Here is a 16,987-nt window from a genome sequence, read left to right on the forward strand (position 1 = left end):
GATCTGTATCATTTGTGACTGCAAAGTCAAGCACATCCAGTGTTTTATTGAGTTCTGTTGATAAGTGAGTTAGCTCGTCAGCTGACCTTAAGGTTACTCCTAATATTACTCTGAGAGTGTACTTCCAGTATTCTAGTGTTATTTTATATTTTAATGATGCGTACAATGTTCAAATTTGGAAAGAATTTGTATTTGTTTGTACTGAGACGGTTGTAACTTATACGTGACCCTGATTAATTTGGCTATGGAGGTAGTGTTTAATGTTATTCTTAATTATTATTGCTGAACCTCCATGTGCTCTTCCTGATGAGCATACAGTATAGTGTGATATTTTTATGTAACTCTATTTGTTGTATAATGTATTATACAAAATGTTTTTATTTCATGTATTCTCTTTTGTAGCCCATTAGCGTCCCATGCTCTTATCTTTAATATATCCATTGATTTATTTTTGCATTAGTGCGCTGCTGATAAGTTGTAGCATGGCTGATATTTCTTGCACTTGTTGCTTTAATAGCGAATTCTGTTTAATTCTGTTAAATCCATGTTTTTCTATAGCTTGCCTCACGTAGCTCTTTAAATTCTGTTTAGATTCATTGCTCCAGATTAATAACTCTAACAGGGCCCGCCTACGGCACTGGAGCTGCCAGGATGGCGAAGATGCGGGTGGAGGTACTAGAGAAGGAGATCGAGGTCTTGCGGAAAGAGCAATCAGGAAAGGCCGGGTGTGTCCATTAGGAGAATGCACGGTACTCGCTCATGTACCTTGTCTTGTAAAGGCGTTGCTCGCACCTTGTCGCCAATAAGTTCGTTTATCTTATTGGCAGCTACTTTCACCTCGCTGCCAGCCCTCATTTCTATCAAGATGTCCCCAGCTCTTGTTCTACGAATGCCCGAGCTTTCCTTAAGAACATCCTTCGCCACCATGAGATCTTTATACACCTGAAGCCATTCCTTGCCCTCTCCTACTGTTACGCCACGAGGCTTGCCACAGACTGTGTTTTCTAATCGTCGCTCGCGGTCCTACAACGTCGCAGGCAGATCGTCTTATCTGCCCGCCGGATCATATACAATGTATCGACGAGAGCATAGTTGTCGCCAAGTAGCGAGCTCTAGAAACGTCGACTCGTGGCCGTTATTTTACCTCGCGTAAAAGAATGTGGCGTGATCCGAACGTAGTGGGGGTCGCCTTCCAGAAAAGACCAAAATAATCGAAGGGCGGGCAGTTCCTTCTGACGAGTCAAACGTGACACACCGAACATATCAGACCAATAGCAAACGAATTTATCTAGAGATCAAAGTCGAGTCAAATTTCTGTAACATCTTCATCAGATTATTGTAAAATATATTGTTCTATGTTAACCTGTTAATACAGTGTTACATTCATTAAACCACCTCTGTTATCCTAAACGAAATAGTGGTTCCCCTGTTTCGAGAGGAAATTCAAAGAGCTCGGGCCTTCACTAATGAGGATCCTGGAAGAACGCCTACAGGAATGGCGTCATAGTCTGAAAACAAGGCAGAGAAAGGCAACCACGGTTGCGGGCAATGCCACCAATCGCCCTTGAAGTCGAACACAAGAGAAAGAAAGATGCGAAGAGACCAGTTGCTGCCAAGGCGCCTAGGACCTCACAACAAAGTCTTCGGTTTAGGACGCGATGGAGAGCGGATGTGTTGACGGGTTGCTCCCGCTAGCCGAGTATATGTACGAGGACGTAGGAGCGTTTGAGATGGGTGTGATTGTTATAGGGTGTAATGGGTCAATGAGGCGGGAAGTGTAGTGTAATAATAATTGTAAGGAAGTAGTGAAATGAAATGAGAGGTATGAGTGGACTGAGGTGGCAGGAGAATGCATGGGAGTGAAATAGTGTTGGGTGATGCGGGGGAGAGTGAGTGTGTGGAAATGGAAATAGAGTTGGCATGTATGATGATTGAGTAGGTGAGCAACAAGACGTTTGTGCGTAATGGGGTGATAATATCCTCACTGAACAAGAATAAGTAAGTGGAGGATGTAATAGGAAGTGTGCAAGAAACAAAAAGTACGGTTAGTAATCGTTAATTTGAATTTATCCGTTATTAGCGACCTCGGATAAAGTCAAATAAACATCTAGACAAGACCCCATCGACTATAATGGCAGATCCACGCGTCACGGTAATTAGTCGCTTATATACATACGCGATAGTGGATAACTGCAAATAAATAAACAATAACGTGAGCATGTCGTGTGAGTCGACACGTTGTAAGTCCCTATTTTTAAGGAATAAAGTCGGGCCGGCCAGGGTTCTTATACTTATAATATTTATTTGGCCATTTATTTATTGTGACACGAGCCGAACAAGGTTCTTTGGAATAAATAAATAACTAATAGGGTGCCGAATAATGAGGGGGCTGTAGGAGTTACGTGGTGATTAGTAGGTTGGAGTATGTAACGGTTGGATATAAGCACCGCTATAATATTATAATATTTTGTTATTTTATTTATTCTTTTAGTTTATTTTACTTCTTTATTTATAACTTTATATTGATTAACTAGTAATTGTTTTATTCGTTTTATTTATTTATTATTTATTATTTAAATTATTTATTTATTTATTTATTTTTATTTATTTATTACTTATTATTTATTATTTATTATTTATTATTTATTATTTATTATTTATTTATTGATTTATGGTATTTATTACTTATTGTCCATTATTTATTATATATTGTTGTTATTTATCTATATTGTGGCGTTCTTGGCGCGCATCATCGGGTCTTTAGCAGTATGCAAGCGTTTGACAGGGGAAAATTAGATAGCACAATTATTGTAAATATAATCATTGTTTGGCTTATTTGTTGACGACCTGGCGATGTTTATGGACTTGCTTATTACATACAATATGGACAGACGGTCTAACGTAAAAAAACGTACGGCGCAGGAGGTTTCGGAACCCCCAGGCCCCGTCGGGAACACGAGTGGCTTACCAGGCTCGACCCGACGGTCATCATGTTACTGGAAGAACGGCGGGGGGGGGGGTGGAACACCAGGCACCCCCTTGTGCGGTAATAGCTACTGGGGAAAAGGAAAAGGAAAAGGAGAAGGGCAAACTAAAGAAGACGATAGCGGGAGGAGAGAAGCCGAGGATGATGTCTGACGTGAAACCGAATGAGAATGTGATAATCTCGGTTATTCCGAGGAAGGATGGGGGAGTAAAGTGAGGATTTCTGCCCCTTTAAACCGAGTAAGAGGCTTCAGAGGAGCCCTGATTAGTGAAAGGACGGAGGTTGGAGTGATTGAGGAATCGGAGGGGTGCTTTGGGACTAGAGGGAGCGACCACAGTACGCCCGTAGCAGGGATAGGGCTGGCCTACGCTAGAATGTTGACCAGGAGGGTGGTCGAGAGGAACGTCAGCGCGAAATCCACGAGATCGGCTATGGCTAGCGAAGTCGAGGATAGTGCGAGAGACGATACGCAGATTAGCGATGCTGACGACGAGGATCTTCTGATCTCCAGGGCTGAGTTGAAGGGGCTCACACAAGCCATGGTAGGGATGGTTAAAATGTTCAACATGGTGTTGGAGAGGCTGTTGAAAGTTGGACAAAGAGAAGGATGAAGGGATAAGGGCGATAGGCAACATGATGAAAGGTATCCTATCTACCTTGGAGCAGTGTGGGGAACACAAGGAAAGAAGAAGAAGGAGAAGGAGAGAGCCTGCCGAGGTTGTGAAAAGGGCAGACAGGGCAGAGGTGGAGAGGGAAGTGACGATAGCCAAGGGCGGATATTCAAAAAGAAAGGTATTATCGCCGGCTGAAGGTATCAGAGCTGAGGAGTATAAGAGACCCCGAAGAGGAGAGGGCACATACGCTGAGGCGTGTGGGAGGGAGAATGGAGTGATAAAGGGTGACTACAGCGAGGACTCCGAAGGTTGGGTGAGGGTAGAAAAAGGAGGAAGGAGAGGACAGCTCGCTTAGAGCAAGCTACACCGATGGTGCACCCGGCAAGCAACCGGCGAGTTGGTACTGAAGAGAGAGGCGTACCAAGAAACCGGAGGAGGAAGGAAGCCATACTAATTAAGGTAGAGGATGGTTGTAAATGGCTTCAGGTGTATAAGAGGATAATGGCGGCGAGGAGTTCATTGGAGGGAGCCACGGCGGTTCGTAGGACGAGAGCGGGCCACATCCTGATTGAATTCGACAGGACGGTGGTGGTCAGCGAGGCGGCGGCTAAATTGAGAGCCGCCTTGAGTGATAGTATGGAGGTGGCCGCTCTGGTGATCAGGGCGACTCTACAAACAAGAAACATCGACACCCTCACCAGCAGGGAAGAGCTGGTGGAAGAAATCAGGCCACACTAGGGAATCGAGGAGAGTGGGAAGGTGGAAATTAAATCTATAAAGGCGGCACCATGGGACACGCAAGAGGCGGTAGTTGTCCTCCCGGTGAGTGGAGTTCCTAGTGACGAGAGAGAAAGGAGATTGAGAACTGGGCTAACGATAGCCTCCGTTAGGCAGTTAGCTAATGTTCGGCACTGTTACAGGTGCCACATGTTGGGGCACGTGGCGGCAAGGTGTACTGTTGCATGTCCTGGCAGAAAGTTGTGTAGGAGGTGCGGCAGCGCTGAGCATAGTATGAAAGATTGCGATAGAGAACCGAGACGCGCCATGTGTCTGAAACACGGTGGTATAAATGCAAGGCATGTAACGGGTTCGTTGGCGTGCCCTATGGTGCGCTTAGGTGGTAGGAATAGACGGGTGCCCAATTAGTGTCTTACAAATAAACCTGAACAGGTACAGGCTTGCACAAGACCTGATGATGCAGTGCGTATGTGAAAGCAGGGTGGACATAATGGTCATCTCCGAGCCCTATAGGCAGTTGCCTTATTTATTTAATGACGAGGGTGGGGATGCATCGGTATGGGTCACCCTATTTAATGGAAAACATGCGACGAGCGAGGCGCTGATAAGAAATGTAGGGATTGTAGGGGTCAGGGTTGGTGATGTGCTTTGCGTCAGTGGGTATTGTTCCCCCAATACGGGCAGGAACCAGTTCAACGATTATTTGAAGGAACTGGAAGGGGTCATAAAGGAAGGGAGGAAAGGAGCACCGGCGATTATGGACTTTAATGCGAAATACAGCCGCTGACAATGCTCATAGAGAGAAGCATGGTCACGATCCATTCCATAGGGATCAGTATGGCTTCAGGAGAAAGAGGGGGACTCTTGAAGCCCTGGATAGGATCGTCGCAGTTGCTGAAGAGTGTAGAAGGAAGGGCCTGGTGTGTGTTCTGGTCGCCCTTGATTGTGAAGAACACCTTCAACGCTCTAAGGAGTGAGAGGATAATGGAGGAGATCCGAAGGAGACGGCTACCGGGACGGTTACAGGAGTTGTTAGCGGACTATCTGGCTGAAAGGAGAATATTGGTACACTGTCGGGACGATGTCGTAAGGAGGAACGTCTACGCAGGGGTCGGTCTTAGGACCGTTACTGTGGAATCTAGTGTATGACAGGGTGCTGGAGGCGCTGGACCGGGAGAAGACGGAGGTTATCCTCTTAACAAGGAAGAGGATTCCGAAGATTTTTAATGTTGACGTGGGGGATAGGGGGGGGAGAGATATCCACTAGCCGTGTTGTGAAGTACCGAGGGGTAGTGTTGGATAGTGCTAGGAGATTCTCCTCCCACCTCAAAGCAGTTTGTGATAAAGCGGAACGGTTCTTGGGCGCCATACGGAGCCTACTCTCAAACGTCGGTGGGGCCAACGATTTAGTCAGGAGACTGTATTATGGGGTCTGGAAGTCTGTGGTACTAAATGGCGCACCGATATGGGCCTCCTCTCTGGGAAGAGAAACAAAGAGGTCGATCATGAGAAGCGTGCAAAGGGCAGCGTTGATCTGTACGTCTACCGCCTACCGTACGGTGTCACATGGGGCTCTGTGTGTGCTTACCGGTAGCATGACAATTTACATCAAGGCATGGTTGCGGTGGAAGCAGTATGAAGTGAAGAGGCGGATCAACGAGAGCCCTGAAGAAATGGCACATGTTGGGCAAGAAGAAATGAAGGATTTGGAGACGGAGGCAGAGGACAGGTGGAGATTGGAGTGGGCGTTCCACAACCCCCACAATTGAACTACGAGACTGGTAGAAGATTCGCTGATCTTCTACAAAAGAAAGAGGAAGATCAACTACCATACGATGCAGATCCTTACGGGACACGGTATCTTTAACTGTTACCGTCTGTTTCGATCATTCGCGGAGAGACGCGATCGCGAGATATCACGTCAACGAGAGTTGTAAGTTCTCGTTACGATTAAACAATCGACGCCACGAACTGATCGATTCCCTTATTTCGATTATGATAATAAGGGTAGTTTAATGAAATTTCACAAAATTAACACAACTAAATTAATGTTTATTGCAACAACTTATTAACTAGAAAGATATAAATGGAACAACAAAAAGAAAATGTGACTACGTAATGCGCGATATAAGATGTGTGTTGACTATTTGGCTTCTCGAAACGTTCTGATTTTTTCTGGAAGGCGACCCCCACTACCTTCGGATCACGCCACATTCTTTTACGCCAGATAAAATAACGGCTACGAATCGACGTTTCTGGAGGTCGCCCTGCTTAATGAACCATGCGCTTGCCACTACAATGTTTGTTTTGCCGGGCAGCCGCGACGATCCGTCTGCGACATTATAGTGCCGCGACCGACAGTTAAGAATATGATCTATGGCAAGCCGCATGGCGTAACATCCTCCCCCCGTTGAGAGGGTACCGATCAAATTAGCGAGATGTGGTTGAAGTTCCCATCTTAGTTCGTCTCGGTGGCTAGTTGTTCGGGTTTCTCGAGATCGGGTTGAATTGGCAGTGGGACAAGCCTTTTGACGGCCCGATCCAAAACGCTCTTTGCCGTCTGAACTGTAGCTGTCCGGATGACACCATCGGCGCCTGGATGAACCTTGATAACTCGGCCCAGAGGCCAATGCATGGAGGGAACGTTGTCCTCTCTGAGGATGACGATTGTGCCTTTTTGGATGCCGTGTCCACCCTTGCTCCACTTATTGCGGTTGGTTAGCTCGTTCAAATACTCCTTATGCCAGCGGTTCCAAAAATGCTGTTTAAGCTGTTGGATATGCTGCCATCTGGAGAGTCGGTTCGATGGAATGTCTCTGAAATCTCAATCACGTAAGCACATTAGTGAATCGCCAATGAGAAAATGTCCGGGAGTGAGGACTAGGAGATCATTTGGATCGGTGGAGATAGGAGTTAGCGGGCGGGAATTGAGGACTGCTTCTATTTCTATGATAAGAGTATTCAATTGTTCAGAGGTGAGTAACTCGTTGCCGGCTACACGCCTGAGGTGGCGTTTAAATGACTTCACCGCTGCTTCCCATAGCCCACCGAAATGCGGCGAATGAGGGGGAATGAAGCGCCATTCGATTTGTTTGTCGGCTAAAAATGCGGTCACTTTTTCCTTGTGATCGTCCGATTGTAATAAATCGTGAAGCTCTCGTAATTCGTTGCTTGCTCCTCTGAAGTTGGTGCCGTTATCAGAATGGATGGTGGAGCAATACCCTCGTCGAGCGATAAATCTGCGAAGAGCGGCGATGAAGGCTTCGCTAGTGAGATCGTCAACGAGCTCGATGTGTACCGCTTTAATTGCTAGGCATACGAAAATGGCTACGTATACTTTTATCTGACGACGGTTACGATCTCGTTTTTCCTTGATGTGGAACGGCCCGCAGTAATCGACGCCGACGTTTGTAAATGGGCGAGATTCCGTTACTCGCGCCTCCGGCAGATTACCCATCACGTATTCTACCGGCGGTGGTTGAGCGCGGCAGCAGCGGACGCAGCCTTTGATCGCCCGCCATACTTGACTTCGACCGTCAACGGGCCAGTATCTTTGTCTTACTGCTTATAACGTAGCCTGCGTTCCGGAATGCATGTGGATCTTGTGCTCGTGGTCTATGATGCGTGTTGTAACGGATGACTTAGGTAATACTATGGGATGTTTCTGGGCGAAGGTCATCGACGAATGACTGAGTCGACCCCCGACTCGCAATATTCCTTCCTTGTCTATGAACGGATTGAGTCGCGTGAGCTTACCCTTTATCGCCGCGTTCCGATCTTTTTGGAGTGTACGAATTTCCTCGGAGAAATGGATGTTTTGCAACAATTTTATCAGTTTATTGTGCGTTATGCGTAATTCAGTAACGGTTAGGGGTGCCGCTCGGTTCCTTTTCTGTTTCCAACGGAGGCAACGAGCTATGATTCGTATCAACTTGGGCCAGGATGAATATCTTTGCAACAAACTGTAATCGGCGGGGTTTGCGGACAGACAAATCGCCCCCTTCTGCTCCGGTACTTCAATTTGCGGTGTTAGCGCCCATGTCGGCCAATAGCCTTCCGACTGGTAGAGCCATGCAGGACCGTGCTGCCAGATGGTTGGGCGCAGAAACTCTTCGGGTGTTTGGCCGCGTGATATTAAGTCCGCGGGGTTGTCGTCGGTAGGAACGTGGCGCCAATCGCGGATGCTGGTTTTTGTTTGAATTTCGGAGACTCTGTTAGCGACGAATGTTTTAAGGGTGTGAGGTGATGTATTGAGCCAATGGAGGACGATAGTGGAATCGGTCCAATAGATAGTTCGAGTAATTTTGTGTGATAGGGCTTGTTGTACTGTCGACATCAGGGACGTAAGAAGGAGTGCTCCGCTCAGCTCGAGCCGAGGAATGGTCTGGCACTTGAGTGGGGCGACTTTCGATTTTGCGGTTAAAAGTTGGGTCCAAACACGGCCGTTGGTGTTAAGGGTTCGAAGATAAACACAGGCTCCGTAAGCCTTTTCGCTGGCATCGCAGAAACCATGCAGTTCAATTTCCATTGCGGACTCGATTATTGCCTTGCGTGGGAACCTGACGTTGTTTAATAAGGGTAATTGGGCATAGTACCTTTCCCACTCTGTATGTAACTCGATCGGAAGTGATTCATCCCAATCGATTTTCGACGACCATATTCGTTGAAGTAGCATCTTGGCCCGAACAATCACCGGTGCGAGCAGACCGAGCGGATCGTAAATTTTTGCAATCTCCGAGCTGATGATTCGTTTCGTGACTCGAGAGGGCGTGGGTTTGACTTCGACCGAGTAAAGAATAGAGTCGTCGGATGAATTCCAAAACACTCCCAGCGTCTTCAAGGTTTGCGAGTCGCCCAAAAAATGTTGGTGATTTGTTTTTTCTAAGGAAAGTCCGTGTAATAAGTCCTTATCGTTTGACGCCCATTTTCGTATGTTTAAGCCGGCCAGTTGAAGTAAATTGGTGAGTTCTGTTCTGAGCGTGAGGGCTTCGTCCTTCGTTTCGGCTCCGGTGAGAGCGTCGTCGACGTAGAAATCCCGCTGCAGTACCTGTGCTGCACGTGGAAATCGATGTCCTTCGTCCTCTGCCAGTTGCTTGAGGCACCGAATAGCTAGATACGGGGCTGCGGATAAACCGAACGTTACAGTGTTAAGCTCATATGTTTCTGTTCCTCCACTCGCGCTGCGCCATAATATCCTTTGATATTTCCGATCCTCTGGTCGTACGAGGAATTGCCGATACATTTTCTCGATGTCGCCGGTGAGTACGTATTGATGAGCGCGGAATCTAATTAATATATAAAATAAATCTTCCTGTAACTTGGGTCCTGTGTGAAGTGTATCGTTTAAGGAGGTTCCGGTAGTGCTTGGTGCCGATCCGTCGAAAACTACACGGAGTTTGGTGGTTTGACTCGATGCTTTGGTCACGCCATGATGGGGTAAATAGTATCCGTTGTCGTCGGAGTGGTTGTCATTGACCTTCGTCATGTGTCCCAACGCCAGGTATTCCTGTATTACCGTTCGATATTCTGATTCGAAGCGTTTGTCGTGCTGGAATCGGCGATTGAGTGAGGCGAGTCGTTTACTCGCCAGCGTTTTAGAGGATCCGAGTGACTGAAGCTGATCGTTGAAAGGTAGAGCGACGATGTATCGTCCTTCGCTGGTGCGTCGGGTGTGGGCTTGGAAGTGTTCTTCGCATCGTCGATCTGCCTCTGAGATATGTTTAATTGAGGGTCCTTCATCGATTTCCCAAAACCGCGCGAGGTCTGCTTGTAAAGTCGTCGTGGATGTGTGAAATATGTTTGTAGCGGTTTGGGAAGTTGGACTCCCCCCGATTACCCATCCGAATCGCGTCTTTTGCAGACGCAGTCCAGGCTCGTCTGGCTGCGTGAGGTTGACTTGTCCCACACACATCGACGCGAGTGTCACAGACGAAATTCGAGCAACTGTATATAACAAACCGAAATTCCGAACGCCTTATCGCGTGTGACCGTCCGGTCACCACCCGTTCTCAGCCGCCTGAATGGCATTCGATCACTCCAGCCGTTCTCCGAAATTTACACTAAGTATAAACAAAACCTTCTCCCACTCCAACGAATGGAAGAATATAAATGCTCCCTTCAAAATCATCCAGTCAGTCTAATAAAAAACTCTTAACTAATCCAAGTATCGAAAGTGTATCATCGCGAACCGGAAAAAATTGTATAAATTGAGTAAAAAATAAAAAGAACTTAATCTCCTTTTCGGAAATTAACAAGTTCCTTATTTTTACCTTAATTTTACACGACATTTTTGGCGATCCGTGCCAGGATCTATTCACTTCAGTGCAAACGAAATTACGATTTCGGCGTACGCGCATCATTGAAGATCGAAGGATCAACGGACCCAGTGCGAATCTTTGCTACTACGAAGCCCTGCAGCAACTTTCAACGTTCCACTACGGTGAAACTAGACGAGAGGACTACGGTCAGCGCAGAGCAAGCCTACGAATAAGATTCGGAATCTAGAACCAGCCAGAGAGGAAACATCCCTGAGACTCCTCAACGGTCATAGCTACTACGGTAAGCTGAAAAATCTGGATTCATTTTCACGATACCGTGTGAGAAAACCCAGTTTCTCAAGCGCTTCGAGTCCAAATAGCAACAGTAGTTCAGACTCAATAAGCTCAATTAGAATCATGCCCACATCACGAAAGGACAAAGTCGAAACTATTGAAACCGTTTCTACAAACGGAGGTACGGACAATTCGATTCGTGCCATACTCGACGTGATACAAAAACAAATTGAAATTCTTGCGCAACGTGTAGAAGAGACACAACGGACGGCCGACAGTGAAAATAAGAAGCGTGCAGCGGAAATAGAACTATTAGGCAAAAATATCTCTAAAATAAAAATAGGACGCGACGCTACTACAGAACTAGGCTCCCTTATTACTATGGACGAATCTGTTGCCGCGAGAGATAGAACTTCCCCACCATGCGTTCCAATTCGAACAGAAGAAGGCAACCATCCCTCTTACGAAGACCGTCCACCGCAATTCGCCCCTCCGAGCTTACGGGCCAAAGACGCGATAGTATGTATTCCGCAATTAAACGGCGAAGACAATATCGGAGTAGAAGAATTCATACGCGAAGTACGCGAATTACGAGCCATGTGTAGCGAACCCACGCTACTATTAAAAATGATCAAAATCGGGAAAATCGCGGGTAAAGCCGCAATGGCCATCTGCAATATACCGATATACGAATACGGACACCTGTACGATGCCCTAAGACGAAACGTAGCCACCCAAGACTCTGTTAGAGAACATCAAGACCAGCTACGCGAAACGAGACAGCGTCACGACGAAAGTGTGCAAAATTATATCATCAGGTTCCGCAGAGCGCTCAATAAGTTACAATACAGTATAACGAACGAATACCGTGACGAAATTACTAGACGAGCTATGAACGACAGGATTTTAAAAGACTCCGTGATCGATTTTATCCGAGGCTTGAAAGGCGAAATAGGACAATTACTACTCGCCAATCCACCATACAATATCCTTGAAGCCGAAAAGAAAGCCACCGACATCGAGCGATTCTTCAGGGAAGATCGAAATCGACGACCAAAACCAATAGAACGATTACGACTTCCCGAGCAGCAACGACTAACAACCAATAATCCTAATCCGATCACTAAAAAACCAACTCCAACACCCAATCCAATGCCAAGAAGCTTCCGACAAACCGAACAAATACCACTTGCCCAAAGGACACAATTAAAATGCTTCAAATGCAACCAAATCGGACATGTCTCCAGTCAATGTAAAAATTTTCGAACACCCAGCCAATTTCCGAAACCACCAGCAGTCCACAATCTCGAGACACACAAGGAAGAAATAGAGGAACCAATAGACCAGACCTACGAGTTAACGCCACAACAGGAAGACTACCCACAGCACTTTTACGATCCGACGGACAGCGACATAAATTCCTCATTGACAGCGGAGCAGGAATTAATATACTCAAGCGAAGATGCGTATTACGACCAAGAATAACAAAAGAACGGAAATTCTCGATGGGACACTCTAAATTTAAAACCAACGAACACGCTTTGATAAAACTATTTGGCAAAACTCTAGAATTTTTTGTGGTAGAAGACAACTTTCCAATTATAGAAGACGGCATACTCGGTTTGCCAGCTCTATCTAAATTCAAATTTGAACTCTCGAATCAACAATTAAAACTTGACAATAATATACTTTTATTGCAACAGGAAAACGACGTACCTCCAAAACAAGCAGTGTCAAAAACAGTCTACCTGGAAGGAAAACCGACAACGATATGCTTTATCAATGGTGGTGAGTGCCCAGCCAAAATGACTAATTTTATCGAAAATTCAAATACGTACGATCAAGTCTCCACGTTTAAAGATTTAGTTAGACTTTCGCATATAGAGAAAACCCTCCGTGAACCAATCGAAAAGATATTGCTGTTCTACCTCGACGTATTCAATCTAGAGACCGACTTATTACCATGCACTAATCTTGCTAAACACACAATAACGTTAAAAGAAAATAAAATCATTAACACAAAATCTTACCGACCGCCTGAATGCCATAAAGAAGAAATCAAACGACAAATGGACGAAATGCTACAAAAGAACACTATAGAACCATCCGATTCTCCTTACAATTCACCAGTCTGGGTAGTACCAAAAAAGGCAGACGCCTCAGGGAAACAGAAATGGCGAATTGTAATAGACTTCAGAAAAATAAACGAACTAACTGACCAGGACGCATATCCATTACCTGACATAGACGACATACTATCCCAACTAGGCAACGCAAAATTCTTCTCAGCCCTCGATTTATCCTCCGGATTCCACCAAATCACAATGGACATAGACTCTAAAAAGTACACAGCATTCTCCACACCACAAGGACACTATCATTACAATAGGATGCCATTCGGTTTAAAGAATGCACCTGCAACATTTCAACGCATGATGGATACCGCGCTAAGAGGACTCATAAATAAACATTGCTTCGTATATTTAGACGACATTATAATATTCGGACAGTCGATTGAAGAGCACAATAGCAACCTCGCGATAGTATTGCAACGCCTACGCGAACTCGGACTCAAAATACAGCCGGACAAATGCGAATTTCTCAAACCAGAATTAGAATATCTTGGACATATAGTAACCGCCGAAGGTGTAAAGCCAAATCCCAAAAAATTAGAAGCCGTTAGCAATTTCAAACAGCCACGTAATCCCACAGACATCAAATCGTTCTTAGGACTAGCAGGTTATTACCGTAAGTTCATCAGAAACTTTTCTAAGATCGCGAAACCATTGACCGAACTTACAAAAAAGGAGACACCATTTCATTGGACAGATAAAACCCAGGAAGCATTCCAGACATTAAAAAACAAACTCTGTTCATCACCCGTACTAAAATTCCCAGACTTTGCGAAACCATTCACATTAACGACTGACGCCAGTAACGAAGGTATAGGTGCAATCTTATCACAGGACGGACATCCATGTTGTTATATCTCGCGAACTCTAAACCCACCGGAACGAAACTATTCCACTACAGAAAAAGAACTTTTAGCAATAGTATGGGCCGTGAAACGCCTCCGACAATATCTGTTAGGACGGAAATTCCTCATCCGAACCGATCACGAAGCACTAAAATGGTTACAGAATTGCAAAGACCCCTCATCACGCTTGATGAGATGGCGATTAAAACTAGAAGAATACGAATACGACATAGAATACACGAAAGGAAAAGATAATACTGCAGCCGACGCACTATCTAGAATACATGTTCTGACCAGACGACGCGAAAATTTGAACATAGAACTCGATAAAAAATATCACGATTGGGAAAAATCTACCGACGCGTTACCCAAAATTCTCAAAATGACTCCGAACCGTAAATCTTTCTATCAATTATCCAAAACAGAGCTAGGAAATTACGACAGAATCGAATGGTTAACTAAATTAAACGAAATTATTCATATAAACGAAAAGATAGGTATAGGCGACGACAGTTTCACAGAGACCGAAAAGAACGCGATCAAACAAATTTTACTATTCCTGAACGACACCGTAAAAGAATTAAATTTTGCATGGGAACCAATTCAAACATATAGCGACGAAGAAATAGACGAATTATTGAAAGAAAATCACGATTTAGTAGGACACCCCGGTATACAAAAGACATACGACCGCATTCGTGAACGGCACAGAGTACCAGATTTGATGAAACGTATACAACAACACATAGAATCATGCGACTCCTGCCAAACATCTAAAACTACACGTATCAGACCGCGCGAAGAACCTTGTATCACCGACACACCCCTCGAACCAAACGATAAAATTGCTATGGACTTATTAGGCCCACTGAAAAAGACGAAAAAAGGCAATCAGTACATTCTATCCATACGTGACGAATTGACAAAATATTTAATACTCGTACCACTAAAAACTCAGCAAACGGAAACAATTTGGAACGCACTCTTGAATCATTACATTTACATCTTTTCCGCTCCAAAAAAGATATTAACTGACCGCGGACAGAATTTTATATCTAGTTTAATGCAACAGTACGAAGACGCGTTCAAAATCAAACATATCAAAACGACATCCTTCCACCCACAAAGTAACGGATCGTTAGAACGGACACACGCAGTAATAACAGACATGTTAAAATCGATACAGCGAAATTCGGATGAAGAATGGGACGATCAACTTAACTTTGTATGCCTTGCATATAACACAATGATACACGACTCTACTGGTTACACGCCATTCGAACTCACATTCGGACACCAAGCCAATCTTCCCTCCACAATATCCAAGAATCCCCAACGCACGTACGCAGACGAAGTCACGTTCCGCAAAAAGGAATGGGACTCTAGACTCCGACACGCTCGCGAAACATTGATCAAAAGTAAACAGCGATATCAGCGCGATCAAAAACGTAAAATTATAAAACCTCAATCAGTTTTCAAAGAAGGAGACTCTGTTTTAATACATAACGATCATAAAAGGCATAAACTTGATGTGGAATGGTTAGGACCGTACACGATTGATAAAGTATGTACTCCATACTATCTGATTCAAGACAAAAAGATACACGGTAATCGTTTAAAACCTTACTTTCCAGGTCGACGCTCCTCTTTGCCGGAATAGTATCCGCGCAAATAAATATTACACCATTAGAAGGAAACTCTGTATTCGTAGAAAACATAGGAAAAGGATATTTATACAGCGACACCCATTGCTTAGTGGTATTTTCGAGAGGATGAGGCTGTTGAGCATAGCACTGGTATCGGGGTAGGATTCTCCTAATTTGTTCAATGCATATATGTGTTGTTTAAATGTGTGGACTAAGCGCCTTAATTCCGTTGGAGATTCCTTGGTTATCCTTGGATAATCAATTATTGCCATGCAGTGACTGAAAGCTGTGTATCGTGGACATTCGAAACTTTCCTTGAGAACGGCTATAGCCTGACTGTAGTTTACATTACTAAGGGGTAACGCGTTTAAACAATCGGCTGCTTCTCCTTGCAGGGCGGACTGCAGGTAATGGAATTTCTGTATGTCAGTGAGACTAGGATTTTTATCGATAGTGGAGGAAAAAGTATCATAAAACGTGTTCCATTTTTCTAAGCTTCCGTCAAAGGTAGGGAGCCGAAGATCTGGTAATTTAATGGATATCGGATTTGAACTTGCAGATGATGCACAGGTTGGAGGGTTTATGGATGTCGACGGCGAAGCTGTTTGCGCGTTCCTCAGAAGATTTTGTAGCCTTGTGTCTACCGCGACGTACTGATCCCTTATTTCGAAGCCGCGCGCTTGTTCCCCCTCGTCCAATACTTCTAATTCGAGTTGAATCGCTTCGAATTGACTCGCAACTTCGGTCAGTTGTTTCTCGTAATTCTTTAATAAGGAATTTTGCTGACTCTCAGATTGCTCGTACTCGTCCAGTCGATTCGATAAATATGTGAATCGGCCGCTACAGTAGCCTCGTCTTCGACGCAGGGAGATGAGTTGGTCTTCGCTCGTCATCGTTGCCGAGGATAGGAGATGGTCGAAATAAGGAACGAGCTTACCTTACTGTCGTGCGGCGTGAGGTCGCGTGTATGTTAAGTTGTGAAATTCGTTGCGTTGATGATTGTCCAGCTGCGACGGAAGGCTGCGTGGTTGCGTTCCCTTGCCAATGGGATGTGCTTCCTCGAAGATGACGCGCCTGACGTCACTGGTTTCGCTGTAGTGGATGCTCCTGCTTCCGCTGCTGGTTTTGATAAAGTCACGTGGCACTGTGTGGTCACTGGTAAGTGCACTCTTCACTGGCACGTAATCCGGCTCGAAGGACCAAAATGTTTCGATCATTCGCGGAGAGACGAGATCGCGAGATATCACGTCAACGAGAGTTGTAAGTTCTCGTTACGATTAAACAATCGACGCCACGAACTGATCGATTCCCTTATTTCGATTATGATAATAAGGGTAGTTTAATGAAATTTCACAAAATTAACACAACTAAATTAATGTTTATTGCAACAACTTATTAACTAGAAAGATATAAATGGAACAACAAAAAGAAAATGTGACTACGTAATGCGCGATATAAGATGTGTGTTGACTGTT

At 45.0% G+C, this 16,987-nt stretch overlaps 2 protein-coding genes across 2 annotated transcripts; both read right to left on the reverse strand.

Moving 5' to 3' along the window:
- Positions 1–7,903: 7,903 nt before the first annotated feature.
- On the reverse strand, positions 7,904–10,077 carry LOC126876342 (uncharacterized). Its single transcript, XM_050639176.1, has 3 exons — positions 9,922–10,077; positions 9,703–9,844; positions 7,904–9,459 (listed from the first exon to the last, which is right to left on the reverse strand). Exons 1-3 carry the CDS (start codon positions 10,075–10,077, stop codon positions 7,904–7,906), a joined length of 1,854 nt encoding a protein of 617 aa, XP_050495133.1.
- A 5,467-nt stretch (positions 10,078–15,544) lies between these two features.
- On the reverse strand, positions 15,545–16,405 carry LOC126876343 (uncharacterized). Its single transcript, XM_050639177.1, has one exon. The coding sequence runs from the start codon at positions 16,403–16,405 to the stop codon at positions 15,545–15,547; it is 861 nt and encodes a 286-aa protein (XP_050495134.1).
- Positions 16,406–16,987: the final 582 nt, after the last annotated feature.

This window comes from Bombus huntii, unplaced genomic scaffold (genome assembly GCF_024542735.1).
Source record: "Bombus huntii isolate Logan2020A unplaced genomic scaffold, iyBomHunt1.1 ctg00000072.1, whole genome shotgun sequence".
NCBI classification, from domain to species: domain Eukaryota; kingdom Metazoa; phylum Arthropoda; class Insecta; order Hymenoptera; family Apidae; genus Bombus; species Bombus huntii.

Bases quoted from the DNA above. Each gene is read 5' to 3' on its own strand.
- LOC126876342 (XM_050639176.1), bottom strand. From the start codon at position 10,077: ATGAAGGACCCTCAATTAAACATATCTCAGAGGCAGATCGACGATGCG. The intron at 9,845-9,921 runs GTAAACGACTCG...ACGGTAATACAG, and splicing joins ATCCTCTAAAACGCTGGCGA to GAATACCTGGCGTTGGGACA. The intron at 9,460-9,702 runs GCACTACCGGAA...GTTTATCCGCAG, and splicing joins TTTCGACGGATCGGCACCAA to CCCCGTATCTAGCTATTCGG.
- LOC126876343 (XM_050639177.1), bottom strand. From the start codon at position 16,405: ATGACGAGCGAAGACCAACTCATCTCCCTGCGTCGAAGACGAGGCTAC.